Source organism: Malaya genurostris, chromosome 2 (assembly GCF_030247185.1).
Source record: "Malaya genurostris strain Urasoe2022 chromosome 2, Malgen_1.1, whole genome shotgun sequence".
Lineage (NCBI taxonomy): Eukaryota > Metazoa > Arthropoda > Insecta > Diptera > Culicidae > Malaya > Malaya genurostris.
In genome coordinates this window covers 288,719,086-288,738,247 of record NC_080571.1, presented here as the reverse complement: position 1 = coordinate 288,738,247, position 19,162 = coordinate 288,719,086, and the positions used below count along the sequence as shown (strand labels likewise).

Below are 19,162 nucleotides of genomic sequence, written 5' to 3'. Positions count from 1 at the left end.
AGAAATGTGGTCAGGTTTTGAACAATTACAGCTCAGTCAATTTTATATAAATTATTAATATTATGTCACCATTTGATTGGAAATATTTCTACGTATTGATTTGAATGTTCATAGGCATGTATTTTCAATTGTGTATCATTGAAATGTTGATTAATAGCTAGCAGTGTTCTATTTTGTCTGCAAAAAATCTCCGGCATATCGGATTTCCCTGCCATAGTCGACGGTTTTGAAGGAGTAAGCGATATATCAAAGGGAAAGCATCGCTCTGATTGGTCAATCGAATCAAAAGCGAAGCTTTTGGAAGCACGCGAATCTATAAATAGAAGCAAAATTATAGCTAACGTTTCAGTCCAATGAGTAGCATGCTAGGGGTAGGTTGTTGTTAGACAGCAAGACAAAAAGTGCCATAAAACGATTTGAAGCTTTAATTGGTATGCTCTGATCTTGTGTCATGCAAGTTCGGATGAAATTCCATGTTATTTCGTTTCGCCTGAGAAATTGACAACTACCCCAGGGTAAATTTGGAGTGTATAAGATTAATTTTCAATTTATATAAGATGAACTCGATTGATAATAAGAAACTCGCTTCAACCGAAATCGCAGAATGGTTGTAATGGTAGAGAATCGCTATAAAAATAACTGCTTGCATACAAAACTTGAACACAAGTTTGGCGAAGAGAAGCTTAAATATCGATATCCGTATCGCAAGCTTAAATATTGATATCCGTATCGTGTACAAACATATAATTGCATACATTTGGGCTATTGGTTAAATTTTGTCGGCTACAAAACAAATACAAATCACGACAAATAAAGTCTATATTCTGGGTTCGCGTGTTCGGTTTTGGTTACTAACAAAGTTCAATCTAAGCAGACTCTCATGCATTTGCGAATTCAAACGTGTGACGATTGATTGAACTGTTTGATTGTAGGTCATTAGAAATTTTGGTTGCCTTGTTCCACATCAATGGTTCGAACAACCCCATGGGGCTGATCCTTGTAGTTTTTAACTATTTTTTCAATTGGAAAGTGTGGCAAAACCTAGAATAAATGTTTTCAAACGTTCCACAGTTTTGTTCTGGTACGTTTAAAGATATGACTAATGTTCAAAGTTATGAGGTGAAGGAATGAGATGGAAATTGGAGCTGAGATTAAATAGGGAGCCCTTACCCTAGAATTGTTGATTTCAGAACCTGGATTATATTCTACCTAAATTCTGAGCTTCATTTCAGGTTTAGTTTTGTTTAAAAATTCAGTTTCAGAATTTAGATCCAGATTACAGGTTTAGAAATTGAAACTATGATGTAGGAACTGAATGCTAATTGTGTTAAGAATACAACCTAACGTCGTCCATAGTTACAGTAATGTAACAAATCCAGGTAATCCGTGATGTTTGAAGAACAAATTTTCATTCCGGCCCTTATTACCGTTCTCACTTCCACTTTCACATTCACTTCACTTACATGTCACTTCACTTGATTTTACTTATTACCAGTATCACGCATAGTAAAGTGGTCACTGTGTTGGAAAAAACTAATTTTTTTTTCAACAAAATGTTGATGGCGTGATGTTCATAATGACATCAAGTTCATCCAAGTAATTACTTTTGTCTATGAAGCGACCTCCGTAATAAGGACCTACATTCACTTCACTTGGTTTCCACCGTGAAGTGATATCCATAATAAGGGTCACAGTCACTTCACTTGGTTTTCACCGTGTAGTGATACCGGTAATAAGGGCCTCCAATTCACTACTTCGTTCAATAAACAAGTCTTTTTACATTTGCTCTGCCTTTTAATAAATTCCGGGTTCTGGAACTGATTTCTTGACTAAATTTGGGAACTGTATATCCTTAATTTACATTCGGAATTCTGATTTCACTTCATAATTCTAGAATTCTGATTTCACTTCATAATTCTGGTACATCCATTTTCAGCATTCATATTCAGAATTCAAAACATGCATGCTAGAATTAAATTCAGAACTTGGATTCTGGAACCAAAACATTGCGTGACACTTTATTTTTACTTCATTTACAGATCAATGCAAACAGTAATCAATTAAAAAAATTATCTTCTCTCACATTAAGCACAAAACAAACCAATGACGGTGATTCTGACAACACTTTTATTCCACGCTGCGATAACATGAATTTCAAAGTCGTGTGTTTACTTATGCCAATTCCAAATAATCGAGATCTGGTCCAAAACTGACTCTAAAAGTGAATACAAAGTTGTCTGGTCCTGTCATAGAGCTTAACCTTAGGCTGCAGACAGAGTGAGCGCGAGAAGCTGAGTCGAGCTTGATGTTGATCAAAGCGAAAAATATATTTACAGAAAATCCAAACATGCCTCTCACTTTTGGTCTCTGCTAACGTCAGTCACCTGCTCGGCTCAGCTTCTCGCGCTCACTCTATCTGCAGCCTAAGGCTAAACGTTATCTACAAACTGATATAGATCTCGATTAATTGATTGCTATTAATCGATTAGCTCGATTAGTGGCACGGCCGTTAATCGATTACAAATACTCGATTACTTTGTCTTTTAATCGATTATTTTGATTAATCGAGTAAAAAAATACATCACTAAACACAACATTCATCCAATAAATCACTTACCACGATAACCGTGGGTGGTTGGGCGCACATCTGGCTGTGCGATTGATCAAGGTAGGTGTGCTCCATTATTCTTGTCGACAATTTGGCCAGTGCCGGTTGCCGTGCTTTGGTCATTGGTTTGCAGTTCGGCGATTTTCTCTAACATTAAATATTAGTTTAATTATTTGGTTTTTTTTCCCCTCCTGGGGTTTTTTTTTACCATATTTGGTGTGCATTTCATTCAGTTTTTTTTTATTGTTGTAATCAAATATATCGTCATCTGTGTTTATTGTGTGCTTGCGTCTAGATTGCTGATCATTGTAATGGATCAGGATGGTATGGCTGATGAAATGTCCTGTGGAATTTGTCATCAGCCTGAGACCGACAAGAATGATCTTTCGACATGTTTGTACTGTTTTACGTCTGTTCATCTTAAATGTCGGGGTATAGTGGGTGTAGCGGCTCGACGAGCCAAACAAAACCCCTATTTTTGTTCAGTCAAGTGTACTGACATCTACAAACGTATCACTGATATGCATAAAAATGAAAAATCGTTTATCTCATCAATGAGCAATAAACTTAATGCTACTGTCTCTGCCGCGGTAGCTGAGCAGATGCAACAAGTTCGGGATGAAGTTAGGGTTATTACTAGTGCTGTGGAGTCTTCGCAGAATTTCTTGTCTGAGAAGTTCGATTAAATAGTTTCGGATTTCAAGGACTTGAAGTCTGAGAATGAGCGTCTACAACTAGAAATCGATACACAAGGAAAATTATACCAACGCATCATCATCCCCAGCTTGGACACAATATTATTGAAAAAGTTGACTATTTCAAGTATCTGGGCATATATTTCGACCCCACATTAACCTGGGCTCACCACATAAAGTTTGTTGCCAAGCACGTGGCGTCGTACTGCGGTGTTTTATGGAGAGTCAAGTCCTTTGTTCCCCAGCGTGTGCTGTTAAATTTTTATTTTGCTTACATCCATTCACAGCTCAACTACTTGGTATCGGTGTGGGGGCGAGCCGCTAGTTCTTATCTGAAGAAACTCCAAACTCTACAAAACAGATGCCTAAAAATCATTTTCAATAAACCCTTACTATTCTCGAGTCTATTGTTATACTCTGACAGAAACCATAATGTTTTACCAATAACATACTTATGTGATGTCCAAACGTTGCTATTCATCCATGATAATTTGTATAAATCCACAGTACACCATAACCTACAGTTCCCAACTATATCCCATTCTAGAACAACACGCCGTAGTAACAATTTGTTTCGTGTTCGAGCAGCTACAAGCCTTGGTCAAAGACGGATCCTTTTTGTTGGTCCAACTAAATATAATGCACTTCCGCCTGACATGCGAGGAATAAGCGATCGTGCCACATTTGCGGCTAAACTAAAGTACCATTTTAAGCACAGACTGAACGAGATATTTAGCTAATTTAGTTTTTTGTTTTATAATGTAATGTATTTATCGTCAACAGTATTTCATATTAATAACTAATCACCTAAAATATTTGTACTTTCTTTCCACACGGATAAAAATCTATTTCCGGTACCATGATTTTTTAATCACGAAATCATTAACCATGCCTTCTCATGAAATTTCATAAGCAAAATGATTGATATCCTGAAAATATTCATGACATATGTTATATTGTTCATGATATCAATCATTTTGCTCATGAAATCATGACTTAGTATTCATGATAGATTTGATTCATGATTTCATGATTTTTAATCATGGTACCAGCAATGGATTTTTACCCGTGCAACATAGCGTAGTAATTAAATTGTGGATCCCTTAAAAGGAAATCTTTTCCACTGGGATTCCACTTTAATAAATTGCACATCAAACCATGAATAAATAGAATCTCAGCGGAGTTTGTATCAACATTAAATTTGTATTTCTAGTATTATTATTGCCAGTGTCTATTTGTTTCTTGTTTTTCCGCTGAGACTAGTTGCGTCCACTACCAGGGGGCTTCAAATTGAAGCTTTTTGGTGTGGGGGAGTGTGGTGGGCAAAAAAAAAAAAAAACGTATTGGATCATAAGTTTAAAATATACTTAAGTTGGTATTTTTGGAGTGATAATGATATTAAAACTTTATCCTGAGTGGTCAAAATTAAATCAAGAATAGAGTACCAATCTGTTTTCTAATTTAAAATGATGATTGGGAACATTCGGATAATTCTAGAGACCTTAAGCCTTCCGTACACAATTTATTGTTTTGCCTTCACTTGCTGCATTTTCACATAAAAAATGACATAGAGAGCTTCTGGATAACACTGTGTATGAACAAAAAAAATGTCCTAATCTAGCGAATCCTACAAATCTAGCGTCTAATTCTAGTTGGTTCTATTTACAGATGGTCACATGGAATTCGAACAGCTTCCCACGAAATAACCGTGGAAATAACGTCAACTGCGTAAAACTAAATATCAGAAATAACCAAACTTAACAAAAAAAGTAGAATGTCTAAACTCCGAACTCAGTATTCAAATGCATTTTCGACGATTGTGGGTCTCTCATCCAGCACAATTCCTTTGCGGTAGCCATCGAATGTTCTCGTTTTTTCACCGACCATAAATGAACCTCCAACGATCACCTCTTGCTTCTGTTGTTGTGCCCTGCTCCGAATGCTTCGGGCGTTTCGACGTGCCTTGGAATCCTTGTCCGCTTCGGCACTGTCGATGGAATTTCCTCCGGAATCGCCTTCCAGCAGATACCCCCCGAAGGAGGAATCCAACAAACCAAGTAGGGAATCGATCGCGGATTTTTCCGCACTGGTTTCCTCGTCGGATGAAAGAGGTCGCGCGGTTGTCGTGCTCGTGGTTGGTTTTATAGTGACGTGAGGTACTTCCATTTCGTCTCCGGCTTCGTCGTGATTGACCACGTGTCGGACAACGGGATTGGCGGAACCCACAACGGGAACCATTTTGGGTGGTATCAGCAAAGTGTTGTTGTTGTTTAGGCCGTACGTTTTAACCTTGGAATGACCTTCGATTATCAGGTACAGTGGGCCCTTCGGTGGACGGGGTGGTGAGTTATAGTGGGAAAATAGGGAATCGGTCGTAACTGAGGGAGGCGGAGTGACGGTAGAACTTGAAGAAGTAGGCACTCGGGCTGTCGTTGTCGTCATCGGTAACATGAAGGCGGTCGGAGTGGCAACCGGGGTTCGAATGTTCACGCTGACATTTGGAATTGCGTTGGAGGTTTCCGATTGAATATATTCTGTTGTTTGCGGCGAATGGATGACGGTGGTGGCCATTGCATTGATGCTTTGCGGGTTGAAGAAACTGGTGGTGTACTCAGTAATTGCGTTGGTCATGGAAGATTTTGTGAAGGGATAGGATTTTTCATTCTGCAGTATTGTGTGTAGAACTGGTTTCATTTGACTTTGCTCATTGGGAGTTACTAGGCGAATGGTGGTCGTGTAAGGATGGTTGTGATGCGGCTGTTGTTGTTGCTGTGATTGTTGATATGAGTTGATCGGATGCATTGGTGCTTCGGCGTATTTCGAGCCTGAAAAAAAAAACAAATTTCAGTGAATTGTTTGGCATTGAGCTGCGAGGAAATCGTTACCTGAGTACTGATTCACGAAGCTGTGGGCTGAGTGAAGTGCTGGTCCTGGTCTGTAGCGAAAGCCTTCTGCTTGTGACTCGTACCGCTGTGGGTTGTGTGTGCTTGCTTGATTCCACAGATAGCCATCGTTACTTTCCTGCTGGAGGTGATTGTTGAGCGGCGGAGGCATCAGGACTGTTGGTAACTGATTGATTTGATGGTGATAGTAGTTCCTTCGCACCGGACCACTGCTTGCCCATGGTTGTTGATGTTGATGTTGTTGCTGATCAACTCTCGAGGTGGATTTTTTCGATGGCACTCCTAGCAGCAGGATGTCACTGCTCTTGTCTTTGTTGGCCATATTTTCCGGCCAGTAGCGCACCCGCTCCAACACCGGTGGACTGTAGTCGTACGTTGGATCATTCTTCAAAGGATCCCCACGACCGACGGGAAGCCACTCGTTGTACTCTAGTCGGGGGGAAAAGATTGACGATCGACTTTTGGTATCTGAAAAATGTCATGAGACGAAGTTAGTGTTTATAAAATGCAAAGAAAAAATATGATTTTATGAAAATATTAAACCCTACGCGCCCCCTACACGGAGAACCCGCAGATCACAAAATTACAATATTGCAATTTTTATTTCACGTCCTGGTTGTTTCAACTAAAATGTTATTGATTTAACTAACATATCTGTTGATTTTGACATAACCATTCAGGTAACCGAAATTGTTGTATTCAAATGCTGTCACTTGGCGGAGAACGAAGACAGCAAAAGGCAGAACAAAAAACCTCTTCATTTCACCAGAAGCGTTTCATATTGAAAATTTTCAATGGTAAATGAACGTCATTTATGTTAGTTACGTAGTGGTCGTTTTATGTAAGTGAAAGTATGCAGAAGAATATAACAGATTGTAAAACAAGTTTTCCATGTGTTAAATAGATATTCCTAGAGTATAAATGTTTTAATTTCATCTGAGAGTAATGTATTCTAGGACAGTTCATGTCAATGTTATTAAAACCGCTTAACGCTTAAAAATTTGCTGCTAAAGTGAAGTGGTACTATTTGTATTTTCTTGAAAGTTTATCTGTAGCATTAGGTTTACCAGCGAGCCATTCTGCAAGTGGAAAAATTTCCTAATTCCCTGTGACCATTTTTCTGGTGAGTTTTTCTTTTGAAAATTGTAATCTTTTGGTTCATTTCCATATCCTTTGTAAGTTTAGTGATAAAGATATAAGCAGTTAATTAGGTAAAATTTCGTTGTTCAAGCAGTGAACGATTAGCTGCCCTCGAAGAGGCCAACAGAAAAAAATATTTATTTCAATTGGCGTTTTAAGTTCAAATAACTGAATAATTGGTTGAAACAACTGAGACATTTTTTTGCTTTCATGCATACAAGTAACTTTGCTAGGATTGTGTCTTTGCTCAATTGCACGAGTGACATCTCATTGAAACGTTTCGCTCAGCTTGTTTGGCATTGCTCAACTGAAACGTTTCATTACTTGTTGGGTGTCGTTGCTAAGCTGCCAGCACGATAAATAAAAAATGACAGATTAGTTAAAACAACAGTCGATTAGTAGTACCAAATTTTAACCAATCAAAATCAGAAAAACAACTAATATTTTAGTTGTTTTGCGATCGCTGGCTTTTCCGTGTAGAAAAATAAATTGTTTCCTTTGATAGCCACCAAACATTGAAGGCGTTTTTCTCGAAAGCAGGTTTCGAAAGTGCGTGTACATTGTCATTCAAAATCTACTTCACCAATTTTTTTTTAAATTTTGCACACACTTTCTGCATGTAAATTACAAAACCTCAACGTTCTCCTTTCAGTTGTACACTGAAGTATTTTTTTATGCGAATTTACGTACCGCATAAAAAAACCGCATAACTCTGAAAATTCACATAAAAAAAACCGCATAACTCTAAAAATTCGCATAAAAAAGTCGCGTAAAAAAAAACCGCATAAAAAATACCTCAGTGTACCTTTCTATAGAGAAAGGCAATAAGAGGAATATGTTTTATTAAACTCAATCGTTGTGACTATATTAGTATTATATTAGGATAGGAATTCTATGTAAAAGTGATGCTACGGCGAAGTAAAACTTATGTAAATTGCTTAAGAAATAAAAGTGTTTATGGAAAAAAGGTGGATGGGTAATGCCAGAGACATAACTGGATGTCGTGAATACGAAAACAACTGACATGTTTCCTTAACACTTCCGAATATCAATTAGTTGATCAATTGTATGAATTATGCAAGTATTCCCCTTTTTCACATTTTTCGCAAAAACAAAGAAGGCTTTACTTGATCTCTATTACTGTGAATTTCACACAGGGAAAAATGCACAAATCTAATCAAACAGTTCTAGATTTGCACTAAACTAAGATTTTTTACCTTCGATTTGCGAAGTGAAATCCTAATAGTTCTTTAGAAAACTTTTAGTGCCATTAGAACGGCTCATTTTGTGTGATGCTCCCCACCGTTGTCCTCTTTTCGTTGTTTTTTCACCAATGCAAACGACTAGCAGTTGTGACGTTATCGCTCTTGTCGGAGGCAAAACTAGCTTTGCAAACGGCACACAATACATCTGCGCAGTGGCGATAGAATCCAAACTGATCCAATTTTTGTTAAGTTAATTTTTCACTAATGGGCGGTCCTAACGGCTATAAAAATAGCCGCATTCAGAATTTTAATGCCGATTATTTCATCTCGAATTTGCATAATTCATTGAAAGAAACTATCAAAATGCTTTCGTTTCTAGCATTCAGAAGGGTCAAATTGTGAAACTCACTACGATATTAAACACTGTTCGGAACATTTTTCTCGGACGATTTGTTGTACAGCAGCACATGTTTTGTTCTCTTCCTCAGAACGCGTTCTGATTGGCTGGTGTTGACATGGGTCAAATGAGAAAGGTTTTTCAATAGTGTACTATTGAAATACTTCAATGCTTTTTCTATACACGTTTAAGTTGAAAATTTCGATTCTATTGGTAGTTAGATTATTTAAATCTTTTCACAGATCACTGAGCTATGAGCTTTCAAAATACGAGAAACTCAAACGCGCCTTATGAATTATCCTCTTTGATACTTGTTTATACCAAACATTTCAGAGAAGTTGATTTTGAATTATTTGAGATTATGTCACACAACTGAAAATTTTATCATAAAATTGTGATCATATTTCCGATGACATGTAGCCAAAATTATGTTGATTCGTTAGATACAACAAGAGATATTCACGATCAAAAACTTATCACTCTCTCAGAGGGTAAATTTTGAAAAGGCGCCTCATAGTAAAGTAAGTCGTATTCACGACAAAATTTATATCAATAAGAAAATAACAAAGGTAACATAACCATTGTAGCATTGATCAAAGTTGCGAGCAGAAAACATTTTTACTTGATCATTAGATTAACCTAACATTGCCTATCCGTTTTTATGGGAACTAGTGGTATTCTTATTTGTATTTGTCAATACTGCATTCTTAAAAAAAGCAAATCGCACATAAAGCAAATCAAAGTATGTAAAAATTTTTTAATGTTGATTTGACACCAAAGCAGTTCACGAGGAAACTAAAGTCGTTTTCGCTTGAGAAAACTGAAACTGACCCAGGGTGGTTTCATCAAACAAACACTTTTCACTAAACTTTGTTGATTTCGCACTTAGCAACGGGGGTTTGAGCAAACCTGATATAAAAACCAGGTTCGAAACTGATTCGATTTTCAGTTCAATAACGTTGAAACTAGGTTCGAAACTGGCTTAAAATAAACGGTTTGGCAGCAGTTAGAGTGGAAACTGGGTTAGGTTTGGCATCAAACGAAAACGACATAATTTTTGTTATATATTCTGGTGTAAAATTCAGTTACAGAATATTTTTTACTTGATTAGGTTTGTGAGTTTAGATCGATTATGACGCTGCTTTTAAGCGCATATATCGAGACGTAATTTTTTTTTGTGTTGTATATTGTAATATTATCACATGTGATGCAATCAAGCTAAACGAAATTACTGCCATGAGTGAATATCACTTGATCGATTGAAATCGACAGTAAAAGTACTTGCGACGGCGTGACGTAAAATTCAATCGTTCACACGTAAATACATGATCGATCAATTGTAAAAATGTCGCTTCCAAACGTCCGCATATATCAAGCTACGGGGGATGTAAGGATTTAATATGCAATAAATTTCCAACATTTTCCCGAGACATCTTCACTCTTTGGGCAACTATCGCCATGATTCAGCAGGTTTTCGCTTCCTAATAAACTTGTCCTCCGATTGATATCGCGTAGGAAAATCTCGGCAACAAGTTTGTTGCATAACAAGTAATTCGTAGTACAACGAGTCGATTGCATCTTTCGCCAATTTTCGCCGTTTGATTCATGCAACTCAAGCTGCAATAAATTGAAAAACCTTCGCGGTTGGACCCGGGTTGGTAGACAAAAAAATGAAGAGAAAAAACAGCGGCAAATATTGCCGATCACATTCGCACGAGACGCGACGACTTGCGGCGTTCGCCCAGGAAAAGCCCATTTATATGCCACGGGTAGGCAAGCTTGTGTCTGAATATAATCAACTAAATACTTTATTGATTTCATTAGTGAAACTTTTCCTCTTCCAAAGAGGATGAACACGAAAACCGACAACGCATCAAACGATTCGCAATTTCCACATCCACTTGCCGGTCGATTGGTGATCACAGGCTGCAGCCATACACACACGCACACACAAATACACACACTCTCGATTATCGACAGTCCAAGCTTCATGCAGGAGGACCAACGGCGATGACGAAAACGCCGACGAGGGTCGGTGGAGGGTCGTTCGGTGGTCAGCTATTTAGCCTTTTACGTATTTCTGCATCGGTTTTAGCGGTTACTTTACTTCACAGACACCGAAGCTTCTGCCGGTTTCATTCACGAGAAAAGCCTTTCTTGCGACATGCAATCGGAGAAACAGATGAAAAATGATCACATAAAGCACATCGAAGAAACTTTGCTAACGGCAAATCAACAACGCAATGTCTCAGCTCAGCACTGCTATTTGTGATTGTAGGTCTACATGCATGAATAAAGACGCAGAACGTTGGTGGCAATTGCCAGTGATGACACCAAATCAGTTACCGTACCGGTTCAGGGATGAAGCCGTGCAAGCGCAATTCAGCACTCGTAATCTTGTTCATGTCAACTCCTCAACTATCTGTCGAAAGTTGTTTGCAGATCATCGTTCCAAACGGGAAGAAAAAGCTATCGAAACTCATTTTGTAGTACCTGATTCGCAAGAAAATGGACCATTACCTTTATTTTGGGAAGATTTAGCGTCATGCCACTATATTGACACATTTCGAGCCAAATCATGTTCGAAGCCAGCAGCGCCTTCGACCAAAAACCTTCTGAACGTGTCAATTTTATCACAAAAAACTGTCATTTAAAAAGGGCAAAACTTTTTCAATGATTTTATTTAAAGTAGTTAAAAGATTCAGTTAACAATGATACCACAACTGACAAATCCTGCAACAATTTGTCGTCTTCGTGCATTAGCATCCAACAAGGGAAGACCCAAAAGTAACGGGAATTGAACAGTGGAGATAAGTCGAGAGTGGAGGATCGAGTTCTCCAGAGGGTTTTCGAATCGGTGACTCTCCTAAATCAGTGTGATCGTCTGTGAGAATTTGTCCACTGCACAGTGGTCCGGATTCACAATTTAGGGGGACAAAAACATTTGTGGCTTAGCCTTATACTTTAGAGCTATAATGTCTTCAGAACAAATGATCAGTGAAAGATAAGCCATATTTTGAAACATATGGTATTAGGGTGGTTCTAATTATTAGGGTGATGCAAAAATTATTTTCCGTATGTGTTGAGATAGAGGACTGCATCCTTCGGCAAAATTGTAGGAAAGCTTATATCAAGCAGCTTTGCCGAAAACACTATTGTAGTATCTCTAACGATTTTAGTGTTACAGCTTTTTTAATAGAGCAACTTAGGGTGTTCCTAAAAAAATCAGATTTTTTGCTCTAGCTTTCTTAATTTTCACTTCTCGATTTTGGTGTCTTTAAATATCTTTTAGAATTTGTTGAAACCAATTTTTTCATGACTAGCCCATTCAGGTAGCGTTTTCTGAACCGAAGTTATAGCAAAACTAGTTCAAAAACAGATCATTTTTAAACTGCTATATCTAACATTGGAGCAAATGAAAAAAAAAATCGATTTCTTTCATTTGATAGAAAATCAATTTTGCATTGAAAAATGCTCTTTCATGTAAGACATTTATTAGCTATGTATATTAAAATAATGTATTGCTGTCTTCTAGCGTGTCAAAACTAATTCAGCTGCATAATCGGGAAGATGGAGTACACTCACGTTGGTTGTTACTCTATTCGATAATGCTATTACAGGATCAGACGTTAAAAGAAATCGTTTGAATACATCCTCTAGATTCACTAAACGATTGAAGTTCTGCGGATGGAACTGACTATACCTGCGAATTGATTTATTTCGACTCTCTTGCGCTTCCTTACTGTACATTATTTGCTATCTGTTAGGTTCCCTTGCGATTGATTGTTGAGCAAGAAGGCTGGATAATCTGGAACAACAATTATCCTTCATCTGTTTCCCTTTGCTGCCCAAAATAATAATCTTTCAAAAGGAAAACACGGAACTAACAGAAGGAAGTGGACAAAGTAAATGCAGAAATTGCAGAGCTTTCTCCCACAGTACTGGGGAAAGTATTTGTATCAACGAAGCTAGTGTTCTGCCTAAACGATACGAAAGTGTTAAACGACATAACAGGCATACACTCCCAAGCTTGGTACATATGCAAGCGCTCAGGAAAAGCTCTGATTTTTCAAGAACTGAAACAAATGAGAATAATCCAAACAAATATCAATTTGGAATTTCACCTCTACACGCAATGATTCGATCTATGAAACTTTTGCTAAAAGTGAGTTATTGTTTGCACATTGAGAAACCGACATGGCGCGTGTCCCGACAAAATCAGCATGTCAAGGAGCAAGAGACAAACATACTAACGGCATTAAAAGAGCAGCTAGCGTTACGTATTAGCAAAGACATCATATTAACAAAATATCCAGCTCTCACATTTCCAGAATAAATCATTGACAACATCCTTTTTTGCGAGCATGGTGCACTCAGATGAGTCCGCATCGAATCTCGTACATAGAAGTAGGGAAGATAAATGTCAAATTCTTGCGCGCAAAAATAGCAGCACTGCGCACCCACACAATTGACATGAAATGTTGGATGTGATGCCGTGCGATGGCGTTCCAATACTGAAGATTGATTTAGCTCCAAGCTGACAGGGTCTGGCATTGGTGAATTATTACCTGGAGACGGCAACTCGAATGATGGTATCTGGGCCCGTAGATTTTTCAAAGAATATAACACAGTAGCGCAAATCATCGAGTTAAATGAAAATACCTACTTGAACGGTTTTTTATAATCTTAACGTTGATAAACAGCAATGTGAAGATTTCGGTACCTGCTTTCCAGGAGTTTGCTGAACAAACAAGAATTCGTTTCGTGGAGCTGTATGGATTGTACGCTCTGTCGCCAACCGTGCATAAACTTCTGGTGCATGGGACTGCAATTATAAAACATGCTTTGCTTCCTATTGGTATGTACAGTAAGGAAGCGCAAGCGAGTCGAAATAAATCTATTCGCAAGTATAGGCAGTTCCATCCGCAGAAATTCAATCGTTTAGTGAATCTAGAGGATGTATTCAAACGATTTCTTTTAACGTCTGATCCTGTAATAGCATTATCGAATAGAGTAACAACCAACGTGAGTGTACACCATCTTCCCGATTATGCAGCTGAATTAGTTTTGACACGCTAGAAGACAGCAATACATTATTTTAATATATATAGCTAATAAATGTCTTACATGAAAGAGCATTTTTCAATGCAAAATTGATTTTCTATCAAATGAAAGAAATCGATTTTTTTTTTCATTTGCTCCAATGTTAGATATAGCAGTTTAAAAATGATCTGTTTTTTAACTAGTTTTGCTCATAACTTCGGTACAGAAAACGCTACCTGAATGCACTAGTCATGAAAAAATTGGTTTCAACAAATTCTAAAAGATATTCAAAGACACCAAAATCGAGAAGTGAAAATTATGAAAGCTAGAGCGAAAAATCTGATTTTTTCAGGTACACCCTAAATTGCTCTATTAAATTAGCTGTTACACTAAAACCGTTCAGTTCGGGTTTACATCTCATCCAAGTCAGTCGACAAACAAAACCGCTTACGTTGGGGACAGAAGAAACCAAGTACAGTATTGTGTAGTGAGCAATAGACCTCGAAAATGAGAGAACCAAACGAACAGAAGCTACCGTCGGTACGAAAGAATACAATTATTGTTGACTTCAGACAGTGCAAAATTCGACCTTCGATACGAGAACTTGAAGGTTTGCTTAAGGAGCAAATGAATCTTGACATTAAACGTGTGCATTTACTCCAATGCAATAAGACCAATAATGTTGTTTATATCCAGTTCTATAAAGAGTTGGATGCAATTCAATTCGCTAAAGACAATAATAAAGTGCACTATGTGGAGCATGAAAATATCAAGTACAACATTCCAGTATATATGGAAGATAGTGCTATAGAAGTGCGTGTGCATGATCTTCCCTCAAGCGTCAACGGTTCTTATATTCGCAAAACTATGTCCCAATACGGAGAGATTCTCTCTATCGAAGATGAAAAGTGGAGGAATTTTTTCCCCGGTATTCTAAATGGCGTACGTTTATTACGCATGCGCTTGAGGAGGCCTATACCTTCTTATGTGACATTCGGTCAGGATACAAGAATACCGTGCAAATCACTTGTTACCTATGACAATCAGATGGCCACATGTCAATATTGCCAAAAAGCTGTTCACTACGGTAAGCCATGTGATAACCCGGACAAGGAGACAACTATACCAAAGGACAACGGTGCTTCCTTCACACCAACCCCAAGCAACCCCAGTACACCTGTGACAGTCACCAACAACAGTGAAGCATCCTCTTCAACGAAACCATCCAACGTATCCCCTATAGAACAAAGTACACCAGCTGCAGTTAACAGCTTACCATCCAACCAACCAGCAACTGCAAACAATGTACAACAAAGCGCATCTACAGCAACCAGCAACGAAATCAACAACAATACCACCGATGCGGCAATGGATGACGAGACGAACCACGAACGAAGTGCCCCTCTATCCTCGCAGGAGGAAAATGGAAGCTCCTCTCCCCCTAGAAAAAGGGTGACAACGAGATCCAATACAAAAAAAATCTTTTATTTAAAAACTCAGCTAAATCGGCCACGTAAAGCTTGTACGCAAATAGGCCTGAATAAAATATCTTTTAAATAAAAAAAAAACACTAAAACCGTTAGAGATACTACAATAGTGTTTTCGGCAAAGTTGCTTGATATAAGTTTCCCTACAATTTTGCCGAAGGATGCAGTCCTCTATCTCAACACATACGGAAATAATTTTTGCATCACCCTAATAATTAGAACCACCCTAATACCATATGTTTCAAAATATGGCTTATCTTTCACTGATCATTTGTTCTCAAGACATCATAGCTCTAAAGTATAAGGCTAAGCCACAAATATTTTTGTCCCCCTAAATTGTGGACTGTAAAGATTGTGAAATTTTGTTTTTTTTTGTAAGAAAAACACCCGGGAAAACCTTCGTGATGCTGAAATCAGCTTATAAGAGTAAGGTCTTGGATAAAACGCTAGTTTTTCTCGTTTCAAGAATGGAACCTTGTTCTGAGCACCCCTCAAGAACGGATTAACCATTGATAAACTATATAATAATAATAATAATAGTAATAATAGTAATAATAATAATAATAATAATAATAATAATAATAATAATAATAATAATAATAATAATAATAATAATAATAATAATAATAATAATAATAATAATAATAATAATAATAATAATAATAATAAAAATAATATTATTAATAAAAATAAGATGTCTGGATTGTCATGGAGTTCAGTTTACAGGATTTTATCTGGATCTTAGGCGATTTTTACCCCACGACAATGCACACCCGTGAAGTGGTTCTTAACCAGATTTTTTTTTCATTAGGTTCTTACGGATGAAAAAACATCATTTTTGTGATTTTTTTTAGAACTATCGTTCATCAAAATAAATTCAAATGTTTTGCATAATATACAGCATCATTCGAACAGCATTTTGTAATTTTTTTCAGAACAGAAGTAACAGTAGATGTTTTTCTAGACCCCAACGTTTTTGTTTATTTTCTTGTTAATTTTAGATGTTGTTTAAAGTTGAAACTTCGATTTTTCACGAACAAATCCGCCTTTTTGTAGCTGTAAAACTTTCCCAAAGTAACATACACTGAGGTCTTTTTTATGCGGTTTTTTTATGCGACGGTTTTTTTATGCGAAGTTTCAGAGTTATGCGGGTTTTACCTTTTTTATAAATATAAAAAATAGGTATAGAATTCGCTCAAACTTTCGAAAAATTTTCCGAGGCCCGGAGGGCCGAATGTCATATACCAATCGATTCAGCTCGACGAACTGAGCAAATGTCTGTGTGTGTGTGTGTGTGTGTGTGTGTGTGTGTGTGTGTGTGTGTGTGTGTGTGTGTGTGTGTGTGTGTGTGTGTGTGTGTGTGTGTGTGTGTGTGTGTGTGTGTGTGTGTGTGTGTGTGTGTGTGTGTGTGTGTGTGTGTGTATGTGTGTGTGTCTGTATGTGTGTTGTCAACTAAGAGGTCGAGATCTCAGAGATGGCTGGACCGATTTTGATCAAACTAGTCGCAAATGAAAGGTCTCCCCGTCACCCAGAACGCTATTGAATGGTTTTGAGATCGGATGTTTACTTTTTGAGTTATACGAAGTTTTATGTCAAAATTTTCAGTTTTTTGGCAGTATCTGTCACATTTGACCTTGAAAACAGAATATGAAATCTAAGAATCATCTATGATTCAAATGAAATCTAAGAATCATCTATGATTCAAATGAGAGGTCCTAAAATCCTATAAAACCTCCTACTTTTTAGTCAGATCCGACTTCTGGTTTAGAAAATGCAGGGTGATTAGTATAAAAATGTCCATTTCACATAAATTAATCAGGTTTATCGGGTTTGCAGATTTGGATAGTCGATTACCAAATAAATTTATTTCAGTTTGAGCGGTATTCGTTTTTGGATTCGGAATGTACCCCCAAATTTTAATTCGCACTACAATTTCTCAAAGATGTCTACACACTGCTCAGGTGAATTTAACTGATTTCGGCTACACCGATTTTAGAATTCCGGTTCCAGTATCGAATCGATTCTCAAAGCTCAATCATTTTCTCAAAAAAGACCAAATCGAACTTCAAAAACAAATATTACAGGACTTAAGGTCCCATACAAAATTGGTGAATTTTATCCGATTCTGGAATTACAGATGATGAGTTTATAAATTTCATGTAAATTGTTTGGCGTAATAATTTATGGCCATTCGAATCATTTTGGGCTATGCTAATTCCTGAATACCGGCTCTGGAAGTACCATAAATAATGACGAAAAACTCTAAAGTGGAACTTACTTCGACATCTCATGGAATGTTCAATCGATTGTCACACGCTAAGATTGAAATTCGATATGTTTTGCAGTTTCGGCATTACAGGGTAATGAGTGATCAAAATCTCAATTTGCCGTTTAAAACGACGATAATTAAAATAATGTCATGAGAACTAAAACACCGAAGAATATCCATGCAAAAACACATGCGTATTGATAAAAAAAGGTATCATCTCACTGCTACGTGGATTAATCACGTTTTTTATGCGAATTTTCAGAGTTATGCGGTTTCCCTTCTGCGGGTTTTTTTTATGCGAATTTTCAGAGTTATGCGATTTTTTTTATGCGGTTTTATTTTATGCGGTACGTAAATTCGCATAAAAAAAGACTTCAGTGTATTAGCATTGCTGGAAAAAACCGACTTTCGAACGGAGCCTCGGAGACCCATAGTGTTATATACCATTCGACTCAGTTCGACGAGATCGGAAAATGTGTGTGTGTGTGCACTTTTCGAAGATATTTGAACGCGCTCAATTTTCTCAGAGATGGCTGAACCGATTTTAACAAACTTGGGCTCGTTTGAAAGCTACTGTCGGGCCATTGATCAAGTTCGAAGATCAAATGGCTGAGACTTTTGGTTCCGGAGATATGATTGTATAAGTGACGTAACCGACAAAAATCGATCGAAATAATCCGGTTTTTTAAATTTCCAACCTTAACCGCCGGGCAGCACCCCTTACCCATGTCCGATTTAGCTCCAATTTTGCATGAGGACTTTTTTCGAGGTGCTCAAACTTTCGAGCACTAGCGCTTTACGAAATTAGAGGTGAAAGACAGTTTATAATGAATTAAGCGTTTAGTTCAGATATTACAATTTCGACCATAATCTACATATTATGGTATTTTGATGTGAAGTTGCCATAAATTGTTGCAATACCTAAGCGAAAAAATAGCGTAGTTAAACGAATGAATGAAAACTCACAGAGAAAGTAATTCTGGAAATTTGTTGCTAATGAACTGATGAGTCGAACGTAAAAAAATGAAAGCGCAGACCCTACCTATCCTTGCATTAGTTCTTTCTTTTATACTGGTGGGGAAGCAGAGCATCACCTCGGTCACTAGTAGGAATAAAAGTTGAACTAACATTCTTGACCATCTTAATGTAACCTGCATGGTCATCCACGTTATTAGTCATTTTATGTTCCAAGTCAGTTTAGATTGCACGATGAGCACTACTGACGAATCTTCTTTTGCGTCACATGATTACGACAAACAGTAAGAAAACTAAGTATATAGGTTAATAAGCTTTCTTAAATAATCCTCTTTAGCCGGAGTTTTCAGAATTATCATACATAAGCATAAGTATCATCACATGTTTCAAGCACCTCGTTTCGGTACTGAAATTCGAATAAGCCGATCAACGGGTATTAG

At 37.4% G+C, this 19,162-nt stretch overlaps 1 protein-coding gene across 1 annotated transcript in view; it reads right to left on the bottom strand.

Moving 5' to 3' along the window:
• Positions 1–4,820: 4,820 nt before the first annotated feature.
• The window catches only part of LOC131430480 (uncharacterized), a 39,917-nt gene continuing 25,575 nt past the window's right edge, over positions 4,821–19,162 (bottom strand). Inside the window, exons 3-4 of the mRNA XM_058595498.1 lie at positions 6,189–6,674; positions 4,821–6,128 (exon numbers count right to left, since the gene is read on the bottom strand). Of these exons, the coding sequence (XP_058451481.1) occupies positions 5,095–6,128; positions 6,189–6,674 (1,520 nt within the window). The 3' untranslated portion in view covers positions 4,821–5,094. The remainder of the gene's footprint in view (positions 6,129–6,188; positions 6,675–19,162) is intronic.